Source organism: Oncorhynchus gorbuscha, linkage group LG05 (assembly GCF_021184085.1).
Source record: "Oncorhynchus gorbuscha isolate QuinsamMale2020 ecotype Even-year linkage group LG05, OgorEven_v1.0, whole genome shotgun sequence".
NCBI lineage: Eukaryota > Metazoa > Chordata > Actinopteri > Salmoniformes > Salmonidae > Oncorhynchus > Oncorhynchus gorbuscha.
In genome coordinates, this window is record NC_060177.1 from 70,971,676 (window position 1) to 70,992,627 (window position 20,952).

General features: G+C 43.6%; 1 protein-coding gene across 4 annotated transcripts in view; it reads right to left on the reverse strand.

The window, feature by feature from the left end:
• LOC124036449 (solute carrier family 23 member 2-like) overlaps nucleotides 1–20,952 on the reverse strand; it is a 62,346-nt gene that overhangs the window by 20,224 nt on the left and 21,170 nt on the right. Inside the window, exons 1-5 of one of the 4 annotated variants that reach the window (XM_046351049.1) lie at nucleotides 10,041–10,181; nucleotides 8,327–8,535; nucleotides 5,934–6,032; nucleotides 4,590–4,706; nucleotides 3,828–3,985 (exon numbers count right to left, since the gene is read on the reverse strand). In XM_046351049.1, coding sequence (XP_046207005.1) covers nucleotides 3,828–3,985; nucleotides 4,590–4,706; nucleotides 5,934–6,032; nucleotides 8,327–8,535; nucleotides 10,041–10,089 — 632 coding nt within the window. In that variant the 5' untranslated portion in view covers nucleotides 10,090–10,181. Of the gene's footprint in view, nucleotides 1–3,827; nucleotides 3,986–4,589; nucleotides 4,707–5,933; nucleotides 6,033–8,326; nucleotides 8,536–10,040; nucleotides 10,182–20,952 lie in introns of those variants that run through there. The other 3 variants (XM_046351050.1, XM_046351052.1, XM_046351051.1) reach the window with 3 other exon arrangements.

A 20,952-nucleotide genomic window follows, 5' to 3' on the forward strand; every position in this document is an offset into this window, starting at 1 on the left:
GTGTGTGTGCCAGGCAAACACAGATCCGCCATTACCGCTGGTCTGTGTGTGTACGCGTGTGGGTGAGTGAGTGTGGGTGTTTGTCTGCAGTTCTTTTCAAGGCTGTACCTGACTGTTAGACAAAACACTAATGGCTAAAAAGTAAAAATACGGCTTCGTTCTCTCCTTTCAAAAAGAAATCACTCAAGGCCATGAGACTAGGAGAGTACTTTCTGTGTGTGTGTCCAGTGTGTGTGTGTACAGTGATGTCCCGTCAATGCTGCTGTATCCGGGCCATGAGACAGACAGGCAGACTGCACAAACACAATTACAAACAACAGACAAGACTACAATGACGTGGCATGGCATCGAGCATCACATTCACGTTTGGTAGCAATAATAACCATGGCAACAAATATGAAACCTGGCTGTGGCATTTCTAAAGGATATCATATTTCTAGAGAGGGATAGAGGGGGAGAAAATGTGGGCAAGAGGAGTGAGGGAAAGAGGGAGAGAACAGAAGGGCATCTCAAGTCACTAACTCACTGAGTAAAATGTTAACCTCTAACCACAATGAGAGCGAGAAAGACATTAAAGAAAAAAAATAACAATGAAAGAGAGTTTCCTGTAGAGAGAGGTAGAGGAGAGAAAAGAAGCAGGAAAGAGTTTCCTGTAGAGCGAGGTAAAACTTATGGCTTTATCAAGGCTTTGTTCAGCACCTAGACCCAGTTGATTCTGCCTGCCACCTGGGGGATGGGGTGTATGAATGCAGCATAGTGCATAATTATGCTCCTAGCACCAACATACCTACCCTATTTCATAATACACTCCTTAACCACACTGTGTAGAATGTGAAGCAATGGAGGTCTCCTCCCACAGTCTCGATTATTGTTAAAACCAAACAAGGGGAAAGAATAGCCAAATCACTTGCCTAGTTTTCCCAGGTGCCTGCATTAGCTATGTGTGTTTATAAAAGTACCAGTCAAAAGTTGACACCTACTCATTCAAGGGAATTTCTATATTTTGACGATTTTCTACATTGACAGCTTTGCACACTCTTGGCATTCTCTCAACCAGCATCATGAGGAATGCTTTTCCACATTGTTACCACATATTCTGAGCAGTTTGCTGGCTGCTTTTCTTTCACTCTGCAGTCCAACTCATCCCAAACCATCTCAATTGGGGTTGAGGTCAGGTGATTGTGGAGGCCATGTCATCTGATGCAGCACTCAATCACTCTCCTTAGTCAAATAGCCCTTACACAGCCTGGAAGTGTGTTTTGTGTCATAGTCCCACTAAGCCCAAACCAGATGGGATGACGTGTCGCTGCAGAATGCTGTGATCGCCATACTGGTTAAGTGTGCCTTAAATTCTAAACAAATCACAGTGTCAGTGTCACCAGCAAAGCACCCCCACACCATCACACCACCTCCTCCATGCTTTGTGGTGGGAACCACACATGTTGAGGTCATTCGTTCACCTACTCTAAGTCTCACAAAGACATGGCAGTTGGAACCAAAAATCTCAACCATGAAGGCCTGAATCACAGTTTCCCCTGAACAGTTGATGTTGAGATGTGTCTCGTTACTTGAACTCTGTGAAGCATATATTTGGGCTGCAATCTGATGTCCAGTTAAAGTAATTTATCATCCTCTGCAGCAGAGGTAACTCTGGGTCTTCCTTTCCTGTGGTGGTCCTCAGAGTCAGTATCATCAGTGCTTGATGGTTTTTGCAACTGCATTTGAAGAATGCAGATTGACTGACCTTCATGTCTTAAAGTAATGATGGACTGTCGTTTCTCTTTGCTTACTTGAGATGATCTTGCCATAATATGGACTTGGTATTTTACCAAATAGGGCTATCTTCTGTATACCACCCCTACCATGTCACAACACAACAGGTGTGCCTTGTTGAACTTAACAAGGCACACCTGTTAATTGACATGCATTCCAGGTGACTACCTCAAAGCTGGTTGAGAGAATGCCAAGAGTGTGCAAAGCTGTCATTAAGGCAAAGGGTGGCAATTTGAAGAATCTCAAATATATTTTGATTTGTTTAACACTTTTTTGGTTACTACATGATTCCATGTGTTATTTCATAGTGTTGTCTTCACTATTATTATACGATGTAGAAAATAGTAAAAAATTAAATAAATGAAAACCCTTGAATGAGTAAGTTGCCCAAACTTTTGACTGGTACTGTATATATATGCATGTACAGTTGAAGTCAGAGGTTTACATATACCTTAGCCAAATACATTTAAACTCAGTTTCACAATTCCTGACATTTAATCCTAATAAAAATTCCCTGTCTTAGGTCAGTTAGGATCACCACTTTATTTTAAGAATGTGAAATGTCAGAACAATAGTAGAGAATTATTTATTTCAGCTTTTATTTCTTTCACATTCCCAGTGGGTCAGAAGTTTAAATACATTCAATTAGTATTTGGGAGCATTGCCTTTAAATTGTTTAACTTGGGTCAAAGTTTCTGGTAGCCTTCCACAAGCTTCCCACAAAGTTGGGTGAATTTTGGCCCATTCCTCCTGACAGAGCTGGTGTAACCGAGTCAGGTTTGTCAGCCTCCTTGCTCGCACATGCCTTTTCAGCTCTGCTCACAATTTTTCAATAGGATTGAGGTCACGGCTTTGTGATGGCCACTCCAATACCTTGACTTTGTTGTCCTTAAGCCATTTTGCCAAAACTTTGGAAGTATGCTTGGGGTCATTGTCCATTTGAAAGACCCATTTGCGACCAAGCTTCAACTTCCTGACTGATGTCTTGAGATGTCGCTTCAATATATCCACAATTTTCCTGCCTCATGACACCATCTATTTTGTGAAGTGCACCAGTCCCTCCTGCAGCAAAACACCCCCACAACATGATGCTACCACCCCGTGCTTCACGATTGGGATGGTGTTCAGCGTGCAAGCCTCCCCCTTTATTCTCCAAACATAACGATGGTAATTTCTCTAAAAATTACAATCTTTGTCCCCATGTGCAGTTGCAGACCGTAGTCTGGCTTTTTTTAATGGCGGTTGTGGAGCAGTGGCTTCTTCCTTGCTGAGCGGCCTTTCAGGTTGTCGATATAGGACTCATTTTACTGTAGATATAGATACCTTTGTACCAGTTTCCTCCAGCATCTTTACTAGGTCCTTTGCTGTTTGTTCTGGGATTGATTTGCACTTTTTGCACCCAAGTACGTTCATCTCTAGGAGACAGAACGAGTCTCCTTCCTGAGTGGTATGATGCTGCATGGACCCATGGGTTTTATACTTGCATACTATTGTTTGTACAGATGAACATGGTACCTTCAGGCATTTGGAAATTGCTCCCAAGGATGAACCAGACTTGAGGTCTACCATTTTCTTCCTGAGGTCTTGGCTGATTTGTTTTGATTTTCCCATGATGTCAAGCAAAGAGGCACAGAGTTTGAAGGTAGGCCTTGAAATACATCCATAGGTACATCTCCAAATTGACTCAAATTATGTCAATTAGCCTATCAGAAGCTTCTAAAGCCATGACATTGTTTCTGGAATTTTCCAAGCTGTTTAAAGGCACAGTCAACTTTGTGTGTGTGTGTAAACTTCTGACCCACTGGAATTGTGATACAGTGAATTATACATTAAGTAATGTGACTGCAAACAATTGTTGGAAAAATTACTTGTGTCATGCACAAAGTAGATGTCCTAGCCGACTTGCCAAAAATATAATTTGTTAACAAGAAATTTGTGGAGTGGTTGAAAAACAAGTTAATGACTCCAACCTAAGTGTATGTATACTTCCGACTTCAACTATATGTATGTATGCATGCATGCATGCAGGTATGTATGTGTGTGTGTGTGTGTACCTGCAGCCCAGTGTAGTCTGTAGCAGGGTGGTAATTCCCACACAGAAGAAGATAGTTCCTATGAGCTGACTGGTAGCCCACTGGTCAAACCCTACACACATGGCTTCAGCTAGCAGGAACGGCACCGCGATGGTACCACTGAAACACGTCAGGTAGTGCTGGAGAGAGAGGTGAGAGAGGGTTAGAATGAGATGTGTGTGTCACTGTGTGTGATGGCCTTTTACAGTGTGTATGTGTTTATGTTAATAGACAGGACTGTTGTGTAAATATTGACTGAGTTAATATTGATTGAGGTTATTGAGGTCTCTGTGACAGGGAAGCCGAGCATCAACTTGCATACCAGTATGTTTCATAAGCATGAGTATAAAGGGGAGGGGCTTAATTTACCCACTCCTGATGTAACTATGTTACATGATACGGGTTATAGAACAGGAAAGAGGAAGTGACTCAAATAAGCGGTGAGATGGCATTTTTTAGGCCTGAGCTTAGCTGCATTTTTACAGTCTGAATTTAAGTGGCTTCCTCTACTTGTCTACTCTTGTCCTTTATCAGTGCTGATGATGAACAGGTGAAAGCAATAGGGAGAGGAACTTTATTAGGAATTAGCTTTCACATCAGTGCAGATGAAGGAGAGGAGACAAGGAGGAAGCCACATTATTTAGATTACATTTATACATATTTCAGACAGTCAAACACACAACACATGCTTATCTGGTACTTGCAAAACAACAGAGGTACCAGAGCTGTGGGTGTGTGTCTCACCTGTAAGCCCAGGAATATACACAGGTACCAGGGAGGTGTGTCTTCGATGGTGTAGATCATGTCCATTCTCCTGGCGTCCATACTGTCTGCACTGTCCAACGTGTCTGACATGGAACTCTACACACACACACACACACACACACACGCAAAGGTGAGAAGACAGTGTTTTAGACTATAGATGTAGGCTACTGTACACCCTCACACACCACAGGGTATACAATCTCTGGACCAAATGGTTAAGACTGAAGTTTTATTTTTAGACTAAGTGTATTTAAGCCTACAAGTAGTAATCTCTATGTGCCTAGTTAAATAAAAGGTTTTAAATAAAAAGGTTAAATAAAAAAATGTGTGTTTGCCTTAGGGAGGTCAAAACCTGAAACTAACCACACCCAAAAATAGTGCACTATATAGGGCAGGGGTCTCCAACCTTCTATCATGAGAGCTACTTTTTAAAAATGGGACATGATCGTTTTTTTGTAGCTTTCAAATAGGCATTTTTCTCTTCTCCTGTCCCCTGCAACTATTCCCCGGATACTTGGTGTACATGACAAAGTTCTGTCAATACACCTGATAAAATAAATGGTTAATAAACAACTAAAGGGCCCTATAAAATCTGAGATTTTCCCCCCAAATTCTGTTTTATAGTTTCCTAAATTATTCAGAATTTTTTGACGAGTTACTCATAGGTGGGCTGCAAGCTACTGGTAGCTCACGATCGACCTGTTGGGAGACCTCCCTGGAGACTAACTACAGAACAGTCAGTCATATTGTAGACTGATGATTTCACAGCAACATAACAGACAGCGGGGCAGGAGATGGGAGAAGAATATTCAGCATGGAAGAGGGAAAGGCTGAACAATTCAGCAAGAGTGTAAAAGACGGGAGAGATTCAGAAAGGGAGAGAGAGAAAAGGGAGATATTCAGAAAGGGAGAGAGAGAAAAGGGAGAGATTCAGAAAGGGAGAGAGAGAAAAGGGAGAGATTCAGAAAGGGAGAGAGAGAAAAGGGAGAGATTCAGAAAGGGAGAGAGAGAAAAGGGAGAGATTCAGAAAGGGAGAGAGAGAAAAGGGAGAGATTCAGAAAGGGAGAGAGAGAAAAGGGAGAGATTCAGAAAGGGAGAGAGAGAAAAGGGAGAGATTCAAGCAGACACCGGCGAGAAATTCCTCTTGCCTCTGACTTATCTTTCTCTCACAAGGGAAAAGTGCAGAGTCACAGTGACAGAGAGGAGAGGATGATCAAAAGAGCAGGGATAAACAAAGGATGTAGGGGAGGGACAGGGTGAGTGAGAGGGTATGAGAGGAGAAGGGAGAGTTAGGAGTTTAAACTATGCGTGCGTGTCTCGTACCTTCTCTCCTTCCTGGATCTCTTTAGTGTAGATGGCCATCAGCTCAGTGTCTTCAGTGTCCTGCTCTCCAGCGGCCTGTTCCACTCCGTTCACCACCACCTACACAGACAGATGCATGTCAATACTTTAACCACCTACTACACTACATACACAGACATGTCAATCATTGATATGGGCTAACTAACTATGAAACATTGAGTACCAAGGACCCATATTTCATTATCCCTCTATTATTGTACAGGCATTTCTTTCAGAAATGTAACTGTATAAAGCCAATGTAAGGGTAGAGAAATGACACACTTCCATAGTGTTATGCTGGTGGCTGTGCCTTTGCAGTGATGCAGTGTTTTGACAACAGTGATGCTTTTTTGCACTGCAAAAACCTCACCCCAGTAAGTATTTTACAAACATTTCACACTGCATTATACAAAGTAGCACAACTTATATACACTCACATACGCAAAGAGAGAACATTTCAAGGAAAGCAAGGACATTGATGCTGATTGGGTAAGGTTAACAGAACCATCAGACATAACACACAAAGGACAGCATGGGTGTTGCTTTGGGAGCCTTTGCACTTTGTCTGGAAAATGATCTCTGGGAATACTGGGCCATAAGTACATCAGTTTCTTCATTAGTTGAAGACCCGAGCCAACGAGGTGGGGGGGAAAATGGTCTATGTGCCCTTGAGCAGGGTACTTAACCCTCCAGGGGCACAGTACTACTATGTCTGAAATGTGTCAACAAAACATTTCACTGCATCTATCCGGTGTATGTGACTGAATTTTTTTATTATTTTTTTTACATTGGTCTATATATCACACTGCTGCACACACATACACTGTAGGGACGCAAGGTCATGACATCACTGTGCGTGTGTGTTGTGTCCTGTTTGTTGTAGATGTTTGTTCTGCGTCTGTGGCTTGGTTAGCAAATCACAGATGAAGTTCAAAGTATAGGACGGTCTCTCACACACACAGTGGCATTAGTCTAAATTTGATTTGAGGATGCGTCTTTGCATACTTTCATCCATCTTTGCATCTAATCTGCCAGGCATGCAAAACAACAAATTACTCGTGTTCAGACTTAAATGTCATTGGCATTCAAGTGTGTGTGTGTGTGTGTGTGTGTGAGTACCTTTCCTGGGGACACATTCCAACCTACTGCCTATCTTTCACTAGCTGGGAAATATTACTGCTGACAGAGCAGCCATCAGATGAGAGAAATTAGAATGAACTGAAGGTCTGTCATTTGTATTAATGGACATTGGTTAATGAAAAAAATATATTTTATAGGCACACACTGGAAAGGTGGAGTGAAATGTGTTGTTCCATGTACAGATGTTTCACCTTGTAGGCTCGGGTATTCAAACAAGTGACCTTTCACTTACTGGCCCAAAGCGCTTACCGCTAGGCTACCTGCTGCCCCAGACATCACAACCCTAGACGTCACAAAACTAGTACCCTTGGGAGAGAGCTATGGAGAGGACAACAAGGGGGAGATTAAAGAATGAATGCAAGAAGCAAAGAGAGGAGGAAGAGAAAGACAGAAGGGAGGGAGACTGGCTGTACAGGTAATTGAGGAGAGCCATTGTGTCCCTTTATCCACCTCTGTCCTATTCAGCCATTCAGTAACAGGAGCATGTGAATGGGATACTTATAACAAACAGGATATATTATAGTCATAAATCTCTGAGTGACTCAAAACCGAGAGAGGGTGTTTGGGCTCCTCAGTACAGTATTATGTGTGTGTGTGTGTGTGTGTGTGTGTGCGTGGCTAGGGAAACCGTTATTGTTGATTTGTGGTGTGACCTACATGACGGGACTGTGCTCCAACCAAGAGGAAATGGCCAGAACAAAACTGGCACGACATGGAGACTAACATTGCATGTGTGGATGTTCGTCAGTGCGTGTGTGACCCTGACAAGTGTTAAGTGATCCTAATGACAGGTCTCTGTGTATGGTGGACAAACCCTGTCTTTACCATCACTCCTCTGTCAGTGTGTCAACTTGATGACCCTTAAAGGGCCAATACGTGGTTGAAACAATAACAGTGCTCACCCCCTGCTTTGGTAAGAAGCTGAGGAATGGGCCTGGCATCCATGGCTCTGACTATCCATGATAATAAAATTATAGTTTTAAGCATGCTTTAAGGCCGTGTCTACACACATTTATTTTGGGTTCTGATGGGGTATGACAGTTGAACTAAGCTCATGAGGCATTTATAAGTTATATTCTTTAAGAATAAAAATGGGTAAATATCATTCATTTATAAGTTTTTAAAAATGTATGTAGTAACTGCAGATTGCCACTTTAACTGACTAAATCCCCAGTGCAAGCACACACACACACAAACAAATGCACGCATACAGACAGAACACACACACAGCGTACCGGAATGGGGTAGAAGTCTGCGCTGTGTTTGTTCTCCTCCTCATACTTTGCCCCTTCTCCTCCCTCCATCGACATAGAGGTGGTATTCTTCCCCACGCCCATTCCTCTATCTTCCTCCTCTTCCCTCGCTCCTCTAGTCTCTCGCTCTGGTAGAAACACTGCAGATTTATCCTTCAGCTCCCTTACATGGTCCAGGACTGTGTCATCTACTGAGAGAGAGAGAGAGAGAGATAAAAGATGGATCATTTACTACACAACTTTCCTGAGTCTGCTCTTGATGTCACCCAGACTACAGTAGGTACTGTACCAGGTAGACTATGCTAGAAAATGCCCACTGGGTCAAAAGCTCCACGCGGGTGTGTGGATGGAGAGCAGGGTTGGGCTTAAAGCTGAGTTTGGTTTAAAGCGGAGTTTACAGATAGACAGCTGTCTGGTCCTGGTTCCAGAGCCCCAGACCTGAGGGATCAGTATCTGCACAGTCACCATCTCTTCACCCCAGACTGGATCATGAGCAGAGATCAGATGTGATCCAGGACTGTGGAGAGACCTGATACTGGGATGGGCCTGGGAGACCCCGAAGGAGTTCCAAATGGCACCCTGTTCCATATACACTGCACTACTTTTGACCAGAGCTCTATGGGCCCTGCTCAAACGTAGTGCACTATAAAAGAGAATAAGGTGTAACTTGGGACGCAGCCCCAGATGTATACACTCATACAGTATGCTGTCAGGTATCGATGAGAAACAGGGCAGAGGATGGGGGATGATGGAAGAGAAAGAGAGAGAGAGAGGGGCAAGGTGGAAAGGAGAACAAGGTCGACAGGTACAATAGGTGAGCAGAGAGAGGGAAGGATGGAGGAGGAGATTGAGGGATAGACTGAGGAGGGAAAGAGGGATGAGGGTGAGAAGGGATAAAAGCGGGAGGAAGAGGTGTGAGAGGGAGGTCAGTTTGTTGGTCTCTGGCGTTGTGTTATTTCTGGTGTCATGTCAACTCCATTTTATGTAAGACAATGCCTTGGGCTCAGTCTAGCCCTGTGACTAGTCCCGGTCTCACCCCTACTCTAACACAAGACCTTTGGCTGTGTCTATCCCTGCATGTTATCTTTCACTATCTTTCTAAACTTGTACAAGGCCTTCTGTCAGACTTAACCTTCCTCTCAACACTCTCTCCCCAGCTTTAAAAACGACAGATTAAACCTACTCTCCAGAGAACATTTTAGTCTAGGAGTAAGCAAAGTCCAACTCCAGTCTCCTTTCCAATTTATCACCAAAAGGCACATCTCAATACGTGGCCCAGGAGTCCTCTGATATGGCACAAATGGGGAAGGGGAGGTGGTTAGGATTTTCCTCTTTTGTTCTCAATTGTTCCTCAACCAAGGGGGAAGGCCGATGACAGAGGGCACCATCAGACACAAACTCTTTGAATGGCCTACACCATGAAGTTTGTACTTGTCCCCCCCCAATTTTTTTTTGTTGTTGTTGGCCGGAGTGAGTCTTCAATCTAGTTCTGAGAAACCAGCCCTTTCCCCACCTTTATTATACCCCAACCCTTCTCCCATCCTCCCTTCTTCTTCCCCCCTCCCTACTTCCTTCATGTGGAGTGTTGGATAATGTGTGAAGTACCTAGTTGACATCACCCTCACCCTGCCCCCCCCCCCCCTGTTTTCTAACCCCCTCATCCCTGGTAGGTGTTAAATGTTTGTAAGTGAAGTACCTAGTTGACACATCCCATCGCTCCTGTCGAGCTGGGCAGCGGGGTGCATCTGTGTGGAAGGGGTGAAAGAGGGAGAGGATGGGGCAGGTGGGAGAAGCGAGAGATGAGAGCGAGAGAGAGCGAGAGAGAGCGAGAGAGAGAAGAGAGCTGGGGGGGGGGGGGGGGCAGGTGAGGGGTAAGGGGGCAAGATAGTTGTTAATGTGACAGCCAACATTCATTAACCGCTCATCAGTTTAGGTAATTCATGAGACTGATTGGTTTCTATCCTCTGTCCCTCCCTCTCCAGCTATAGACCTATCACATAGGCACACCTTTTTGTGACATGTTATTTACATGTCCTAACAGGCTGTCTGTCCTACAGTGGCAGTCTGTCCCATAGTAAACTACAGTGGTGTATGTAGTTGTCCCATAGTTTCTCACAAATACCGCTGTGGCCTAACATAGTTCTGTTTCCCCCGTGTACGTGCGTGCGTGAGCCATGGAGGTGGAGGAGAGTCTGTGTTGACAACATTCCATCCACCTGCTCCTCTGTGTGGTAGCACATCACTCCCCAACTTGTGTGAGGGAGAGTTAATTCAGTGTTCATTCATGTCAGAGGAAGAGGCGAAGCGAGAGCATTTGCTCTGCCCAAAATCTGTCCGCATGAGATCAGCTCTTTTGGTCTATGGAGGTCTATGGAGAGTGTAGAATTACATGAGGCTTATATGATAAACAGAAGTTTTGTAATGTTTAGGCTGTTACAAAAGTACTGATAAGTGGATGCACGTGGCATTCCGGCAACTACTTAGTTGTGCCTGTTGTTCATACGCGTATCTGTCCTCTCATTGACTAGAATGTCTCACCTGATCCACCTGCCTTCAATCATTAAGGACATGAATTTCAATTGTTAGTGCGGTCACTCGGCTATCTTGACGATATAATAGATAATCATTGTTCATGTTGTCTTATTAGGTGACAATAGCACATTGTGTGAGTAGTTATTTTAATGTCAGCAATAGTCACAAAAGAATGTGTGTTTACGGTCAGTTATAAGACTCCTCGGTCATTGCAGCTCTAGAGAAACAGAAGTGAAATGAACAAGAATAGGAAATCAAAACTTTACAGAAGCACCTAGAATAACCTCAACCTTCACCCAGAGGGATAGTCCTATGACTACAGTTTATAGGAAGGAAAAAGATGACAGTCCTTAAACAACCAAAAGACAACTTCTTGATAAACAAAAGTACATCCCCTGAGGATTAGAATGTGTAGAGAGAGGGGGAGAGACAGCAATAGAGAGGGGAGAGAGAGAAATAGACAGGAAGGAGTAAAACTAAAAAAAAACAGGAAGTACCCGTGCTAAGGTCTATTCAAAGCTGGTCTGATCAAATCGGAATCAATCTTGAAGCATGGTCTTGATCACGAGGACTGGGATATGTTCCGGGAAGCCTCAGAATAACATTGACGTATATACAGACACGGTGACAGAGTTAATCAGGAAGTGTATAGGGGATGTTTTTCCCAATGTGACTACTAAAACCTACCTAAAGCAGAAACTGTGGATGGCAGCATTCGCACAAATCTGAAAGCGCAAACAACCACATTTAACAACAGCAAGGTGACTGAGAATATGGTTGAATACAAACAGTAAATCATTTAATACCATTCTTTGGTACCATTTGATTATCTAAGGCAACTGGGCTGGTTTTGCTGTGGAAATGTCAAGAAAGAAATTGTATCAAGGATGTCAAATTAACATTAGACAATAGCCATTTAAATGTAAAGTTTTGTACCATGTTCTTGTTACTTACAACCTCATGCTAATCTTAACCTACATCAGTAGTCCCTCCGTAAGGCAATCAAACAGGCAAAATGTCAGTACAGACACAAAGGAGTCACAATTCAACAGCTCAGACACGATGTATGTGTCAGGGTCTACAGACAATCGCAGATTACAAAGGGAAATGCGCAGACCAGCTGGCTGAAGTGTTTACAGAAATATTCCATCTCTCCCTATCCCAGTCTGCTGTCCCCACTTGCTTCAAGATGGCCACTATTGTTCCTGTACCCAAGAAAGCAAAGGTAACTGAACTAAATGACTATTAATCCGTAGCACTCACTTCTGTCATCATGAAGTGCTTTGTAAGGCTGGTTAAGAATAAATCACCCCTACCTTACACCGTAGAACCACTTCAATTTGCATACGGCCCCAATAGATCCACAGACAATGCAATCGCCATCACACTGCACAATTCCATTTGGACAAGAGGAATACACTGAATACACTGATGTAAGATTCCACTGGAGGAGGAAAACAATCCCTGCCAACCAGATGAAATAAAATCACATGCTACTTTTAACATTTTCACCCAATGACCTAAGACAGGAATTTTTATGATTACAAGTCAACCCTAACTGTGTGTGTGTGTGTGTGTGTGTGTGTGTGTGTGTGTGTGTGTGTGTGTGTGTGTTGTGTGTCTATTAGAGCTAAATTCCTATCGTGATACATATCCTGAATTGATGCAATAACGATAAATAGAACAATAAGTTTATAACATTACGTTTTTTTAGCTTTTAAAACTACTAGTTTGATGGTTGTAGCCATCAATTGTCACATTTTTTTTAAATTATCACTCATACTAGCAAATTTATTTCATTTCAAACTTTACATTTCTTTAGTATAGGCTACTTATTGTAATGAACGATATCAGCAAAATGCCTGCGATAAGTGATTGATATAGTCGGTGTCGATCATTTTCGGATTATCGCCCCCAGCTCTCGTGTGTGTGTGTCCCAGTCCACCAGATGCGTGTCCAGAGTTAAGCATGGCCAAGACTTCGCAAGAAAGATACATCTGTACACACCTCCTGGTATCAATACTTTATTATTGAAGTTAGGCAGCTGACAATACAAAACAATACACTGTTGTATCATGGCACATTCAGAGATAGATCACATTTGGTATCTAATCACTTCAAATACTAATCACGGGTTTAGTGATTAGTTGAATCAGGTGTACAAAACATTCAACGACTGGCTGGAGGTTTATAAAAAAATGGATTGGAAAAGACTTAGAGTAGCAAGAAAAAGTGAGAGAACCTTTTGGAATTACCTCGATTTCCACATAAATTGGTCATAAAAATTGGTCTGTTCTTCACCGAAGTCACAACAGACAAACCGTGTGCTTAAACTAATACCACACAAGTTTTTGTATTTTTGGTCTATATTGAATGCATATTTACCAATTTATGCAGAAATTCAGGTAATTCCAAAGGGTTGTCTTGCCACTGTATGCTTATATGGAAAGAGAGACGGAGGGATTTCTATTCTATCAGCTGAAAGGTCTCAAAGATGTCATGACCTCATAATCTGGTGTCATTATAATCTACACATTAAAAAGACTGGGAAGCAGCCATGCACTCCTGAGTCCCTCAAAATACATTTGATTATTATTAACTTTGGCATGAGAACTCAGAGAATGGAGAGGACTCTGAAATATCATCCAGCGTCTCCACTTAAACAGGTTGAAATCTCCTCCCACACTGGCATGCAGGGACGCACACACAGCATCCCTCAAATCCTCACATACAGACAAATGGGTCCTGGCTGTGTTTTTGTCTAGGCCAGAAATACATAATGCTGACTCACTTATGCTTTCTGTCTACACTGGCAGATAACGGAAGCGTGAAGTCTTAACCCCTACACCAGGGGTTCAAACTTTTCACTCAGGGCCCCTCATCCAGCATTGGGGAACATCTCGTGCACCCCCTGCATGCGCCTCGTCTATTTCTATGGGCACAAGCATTGTTTATTTTATTTAACAAGCATTGTTCATGACAAACTGGCACACCCCTCGTTGGTGGAGCGAATTTTGCCATTTTAAAGCTTATTTCCTGCACATTTTCTTGCAATTCCATACATTTTGCATTGTCTAATGTGTATTAATGTGATATGAGTGAGAATAATTATATTTGGCCCCCCAAAAAAAACGTTAGCCGACATGGGCTAGTTGATCTGGACATTTGACAAGTTATAAATAGCTCTCCAAGGTATGCAATGACTAAGATGACAAGAGGAACTGATGACACACTACCAAATATCGAAATTGCACCTTGTACATTCTACTATTACAACATTCAAGAGTAAATGTAAAGCCGGACTGATAAACTTTTGGCATTCCCCCCTTGCCGACCCCTCCTGCCACAGTTTGGGAACCACTGCCCCATACACTTACTTAGATTATGGAACTCCACATTATCTGTTTCAGACAGGGCATGTTAAGTCACCTATGAAAGGCAGAGCCTTTTATTTATAAGGGTCAAGGATCAATAGGGCATTGGCCTGGAGAGGTCAGAGGCCACCGAACCATGCTGGGGTGTGTATGTATGCATTGTATAATGGATGGGGGCTGTCCTTTCTCTTGCTGTCAGCCTCAAAAGCTTCAAAACCCACAACCCCCTACACCCACACCGCCACCACCGCTGAGCTCCCAGTGAAAACAGAATTGCTGTGGCAGGCTTCACCAGCAACAAGAGACCGACAATAGAAGACACTGCCACCTGCTCCAGAAAAGCATGGGCGCACTTCTTCTCAGGAATAATTTTTAACACCCATTCGTTTTAGCAACAGAAACACAGTTTGAATTAAACAAGACTACAACACTTCTTGTATGTAGTGCTGGTGGAGACACTCAATGCTCGTAACCTTTGAGATACAGAACAGAGGCAAGACGGCCAACTCTCCTTTGATGAAAATTCTGACAAATCTACATGCAAGCAGTAGTAGAGAATAGCAGCGTGACAGAGAGTGGCATTGTGACACCTCCATCCTTACAGGGGATAAGAGCTATTGGCTGTAAATCCCTCTGGTCCTTTCCATTACAGTAGCTGGTGTTGCGGTTTTATTAGTTGACTCTGTCGGGGGGGGGGGGGGGGCAGTATTTACCTTCCCTCAATAACGATATAAAAACATTTAGATACATTTTTAATAATGTCGATATCTAATAATAAGGTACAGCAGTCCATTTCACCTCTGACGCAGCAGGAATGTGTGGAGAAGTGACTATGTGCGTGGAGAGGAACACGCCCACAAACCACCTCGAGTGATGGAGTAGCCACTATTAACCACGAAAAATGAGTGATGTAGGTGAAAGGTGGCAATGATAGCCATGGAGAAGGACCAGCTTCCAACAAAGAAATGACTGATAAAAAGTGTTCAACTGTTTCAGTAATTTGGAAGTGGTTTGGCTTTTTGAAGTCCAACAAAGAGCAGCGCAATGTTCGGTGCAAATTGTGCCGTGGACAGGTGGCTACAAAGTCTGGTAATACGACAAACCGGTTTCACCATCTGAAGCAAAATCACTCTTTGGAACATGCAGAAAGTTTGAGTTAGCTCCACGTTATTGATAAATGTGTCTCAAGCACCAGTCAATCTAGGGATGTTTGCACAAAGCAGTCAACACCGACAGCGTATATGCCCTACGAGCAAACATCAAAAAGACACCATAATGCTATTAAGCATTGCATTGCTAAGGACATGCTACCAATTAACAGTCGAAAAGGAAGGTTTCAAGAGGCCTATCAATTTAATTTACCCCCGATACGTGCTCCCTGGCCACAAACACTTCGCTCACGCAGCACTGCCTGAACTCTACGCCGAGTGTAGGGAAACATTGGAGGAACAGCTCAAAAAGACATATTTTGCTATTACTACTGATCTGTGGTCAAGTCGCACGTCAGAGCCTTATTAGCCTCACTATATTGACAAAGACTGGACCCTTCTAAATAAATGCCTTCAAAACATCATACTCTCCCGACGACCACATGGGTGAAACTATAGCAGAAGGGATCATTGACGCTCTCACCTACTTTCTATTTATTTGACCTTTATTTAACTAGTCAAGTCAGTTAAGAACAAATTATTATTTACAATGACGACCCAGGAACAGTGGGTTAACTGCCTTGTTCAGGGGCAGAACAACAGATTTGTACCTCGTCAGTTCGGGGATTCGATCTAGCGACCTTTCGGTTACTGGTCCGACGCTCTAACCACTAGGCTACCTGGCACTCCTGGGGACTCAGTCAAGACAGACAGGTCTGCATTACAACGGATAGTGGTGCGAACATGGTGAAGGCTGCTCAAATCAATCCGACTGCAATGTTTTGGACATCGTCTGCACTTGGCCTTTGGTAAATAAGCTTGTCAATATTGAAGTGATTGGTTAGATTAAACTAAATGTGCATTTTATTTTTTTCATCAAATGATTAAGTTAAATATTCCATTTGTACATAAAGGGATTATTGAGATTTTAACATTTGATAAAAAATCTCGATTCCTCTTAGAAACAGTGGGTAGAGACAAACTGGTGATCGAGCAATTGAGTGTGTTAGAAAGTGGTAGGTGCCTTTTCCTATTCGCGGAAAAAGAAGAGACAGAGCTGTTGCTCAAAACGCACACAACCTATACCAACACAAGTTGGTGACAGAGTCACCTACCAGGTGGGGATCACTCCAAAAGACGGTGCGAAGAGTACTGGAACAGGAGAAAGCCATTTCACAGGTCTTGTCCAGTGACAAGAAGATCTGGCACTTAGCTCCCACCTACACAGATGCTCTGTCTGGTGAGTCTTATGTCAGTGCTACACCTGTTCAATACAGAGGTCATGAAACCTGATGGTGAAACAGAGCTCACCCAAATCATCAAAACGATAGTCCATGACTATCTGAATGAGAAATATGATGACCAAGCCACAGATGACCTCCTGGACATCGCCTCATTACTTCAAAGAAGAGAAGGTAGGCCACATAAAAGCAGGAGCTATCTCAGAGACTGTCAATGAGGGACATAAAAACCCAAACACAGCACAGGGAGACTGTGCTGCTGTTTCACCACAACTGCCAGCTAAAAAGAGAAAGTCACTGGGTAGTGTTTTCAAAAAGCCATGCTCCACCACCACAGGTCTTACTGAAATCCAGCTGGTAGAAAAGTTACTCAGCTGCTACCTTCTGTCTCCTAATATTGACAGTGAAACCAATCCACTGGAATGGTGGAAGATCCAACACCAAAAAACTTTCCCCGAAGTCAGTCACCTGGCAAAGCGCTACCTGTGCATTCCTGCGACCAACTCCACCTCAGAGCGTGTTCTTAGCACAGGTGGCTGTAGTATTATCTCAAATAAGGACGCACAACAACGAGGTTCTAGCTCCAGCATGTTTACTAAACTAACCCTCACATGTCATACATTAGGTACAGATACCCCCAAGGGACATCCTACTATATCTTCCCCTCTCCCACATGAACAAGAACTCAACGTGCACAGCCACTGAAGCATAACTGGAATGCAATTTGGAAACCAGTATTATTCTCTAACATGCTACTTCACATCCTGAAACAGTATGAAAGCATTAAAATCACACAGTATGAACATTAACTTAGGTAGTCTCTTTTTGTTGGGTATGTTCCCCAGCAGTATGTTTTCTCTTCACGCAACATAGTCTTTCAGCCACTCTGGTGGCTTCACATCCCTTTTTGGGCACACTTGTGGCTCTGAGCATTCTCTCCTTCACCCTCTTTTTGTGCATTTTCTGTGGCTTCAGTCTGTGTGGCTGGTAGATCTGGAAGAGTTCTGGAGGTGTGTTCCCTTGTACCTCTTCTGAGCTTGTGTCCATCACGTAGGAGCGTGGGGCATCCGCTTTCCTCAGCACTATTGCTGGTCTCTCAGAGTTTGTAATCCACACACGTTGACCTTTGATCAGCTCTGGCCTCTCCGTAGTACAGTGTCTCCGATTGAAGTATCCAGTTTGCATTTGTTTCAGCCGTTTGTCCCGCTCAGGAAAGGCCTTCCTGTTAGGCCATCGGGGTTTAAGCTGATCCGGCGAGATGGGCAGGAGGCTGCGTTCCCCATTTGCCTATCAGGAGCTCGGCCCATGATGCAGTGTAACTCTGTAAGCTAACAAAGCCCTGTATGGATCGTTGTTCTTTTTCAGCAGTCCCATGGCTGTTTCACAGCGCTCTCTGCCTCAGCATTACTCTGTGCATGGTAGAGGCTACTGGTCACATGAAGTCATATTCTGCGGCAAAAGCAGAAAAGGAGCTCGCAGAGAACTGGGGACCGTTATCTGTAACCACGACCTCAGCGACCAGGAAAATATTGACTTTCATCCATTAATAACACCAGCTGATGTGGTTATGGATGTCTTTGCTATTTCAATGCATCTTGAATAGTAATCTACCACTAGCAGATAAGTGTCATTTTTCCAATAGAACATATCTGCCCCTACCTTTTGCCATGGCCGTTTTGGCAGCTCCGTTGCTATCATTGCTCTGGATGACAAGGTTGACATTTTGTACAGACCTCACACTGGGCCACCAAGCTTGGCAATCTGAGTACTCAGACCAAGCCACCACAACGACTGTTGAGCCCTCAGTCTGCATTTGGTTATCCCCATGTGTCCCTCATGCACCTGGTCTAGCATTTCTGGTAGTAGAGTCTCTGGGATAACTATCCATTGTCCTTTCATGAGAAGGTCTCCATTACAGTGGAAGTCACTTTGGTGCACCCAATAGGGCTTCAGCAGCTGAGACAGTTCCTCCTGCCTGGGCCATCCCTTTTTGCACTCTGTCGGCAGATGGGGTCTCATTGTTGCTCCTCTGCGATCTGCTGCAGTTTGGTCTGAGATGCAGGTAGGCTGTCCCTTATTGCATTAATGGACACCTGTACCTCACCCTCTAGACATTGCTCCTCCTCTGATAATGGACATTTAATTGGGGCCCTGGAGAGTGCATCTGCTGTGATCAGTGCCTTCCCTGGCACATACACCATCTTCTAGGTGAACCTCAATAATCGGAGGCGGAAGCGCAGTACTCTGGGAGGCAAGTCGTCCAGTGCTTTTGTCCCGAACAGAGCCAACAGTGGTTTGTGCTCAGTCTCTGCTGTAAACTGCAGGCCAATAAAGTATTGGCTGAGCCTTTCACATGCCCAAGTGATAGCCAATGCCTCCTTCTCCACTTGAGCATACCTTTGCTCTGTGTCGGGAGCTTCAGGAGATGTTATTGGACGCCACTCCATGTTGTCCTGCATCTGTGTGAGGACCGCCCCTAGCCCAAAGGATGATGAATCTGCTGATACCTTTGTCTTCGTGGGGATGGGGATGGTACTGTGAGGCCAGGGCACCTTTGATTTTGTCAAACGCCACCTGTTGCATGTGACCCCTGACCAGTCATTCTCTTTGGCTAGTAAGTCTTTCAGGGGTTTGGTTGTATCAGAAAACTGTGGGAGGAACTTACCCAAATACAGTGGGGCAAAAAAGTATTTAGTCAACCAGCAATTGTGCAAGTTCTCCCACTTAAAAAGATAAGGCCTCATCTTAATAAATTCATTAAAAATCCTACAATGTGATTTTCTGGATTTTTTCCCCCTCATTTTGTCTGTCATATTTTAAGTGTACCTATGATGAAAATTACAGGCCTCTCTCATCTTAAGTGGGAGAACTTGCACAATTGGTGGCTGACAATACTTTTTTGCCCCACTGTATACATTTTAATTATTATTATATATTTTTATTTTATTTTAAAATCTGCCGATTAAAATCGGCATCGGCTTGTTTTTTTTGTCCTCCAATAACCGGTATCAGCGGTGAAAAATCATAATCGGTTGACCTCTAAGGTGGTCCTGACTTCAGCGCCATCACAGATATGCCCAGACCCTAGAATGTGGCTGTTCTTCTCCAGGTCCGGCTCTATTCCAGCTGCACTGATTTTGTGTCCCAAGAACAAGACGCCGGACTGTGCAAAAGTGCATTTTTCATTGAGTGTCAGGGCAGTCTCCTGGAGTCGGGTCAGAACTGCTGTGAGCCTTACATCATGTTCTGCTCTGTCCCTTCCGCACACGAGCACATCGTCCACGTGGACTATGACACCACTCAGCCCATCCAACAGCTGGGACAATGCTCAGGACCGGAAAAGATTCCAAATGTTAAAACAGTAACGGGGACAGCATCCTCTTTCAGGTGGATTTTGTAGTCACCTATCCTTCCTAGACCAGAAAACACTTTTGGGAATTTATTTTTGAAAACCTCACCTGGGTCCTCCAGTTTGCTCACCCCTCTCAATGAGTTGCATTGCTTCAATTGCTGGCAGCCCCAGCAACGGTCTGGCTAGAGCTGGCCAATGAGGGAAGGACAGGCTGGAGGGCATAGGGTACTCATTGTCTTTAGGTCCAGTTTAAATCACCAACTGCCCTACCACTGGTAATATCTTATTACTGTGCCCGTACAGTGTTTGTTTGTAGAGAGCAAAGGGCCATCTCTGTTATAGCTATACAGCCTAGTTGGGATTGCAGTCACTGCTGCCCCAGTGTCTAGTTTAAATGACACAACCTTCCCATTGAGTTTAATGTCTGAAAGCTAGCCAGCATTGTTTTCCCTTACTTCTCCCAGAAAGATGCTGTCCTGCTGTCTTTTTACTGTCTCACTCTGCCTAACCTGGTTTACAGCTTTGGACAAGGTAAGCTGGGAATCCAACTAACTTTTCAGAAAGTGATATATTTCTTATTCCAACTACAATCTGATAATGTTCTGCTAGTTTGAACAGCTGTGATAAAACAGTCGGTGGTTTCACCCTGCTCCTGTTTCCGCATATTAAACCTAGCGCTCTCAAATATTATGTTGAGTCTCCCTACAAAATGTGTTTCAAAACAGTCTTTAACAGCACTGTAGTTAGTTTAACTTCCTCAGTCAAAGTTGAAGCATTTAATATATCCTCAGCTTCATCACCCATAAAGTAGATCAGTGAAATGACTCATTTTTCACATTTAAGCCTAATGCTACCCTGTACCTTTTCAAAGCATCTGATCCATTTTGGCCAGTTTTGAATGTCCATACAATCAAAATTCTCCGGGGGACTAATGCGAAAACCGTCAGCACAAGCCACTGGC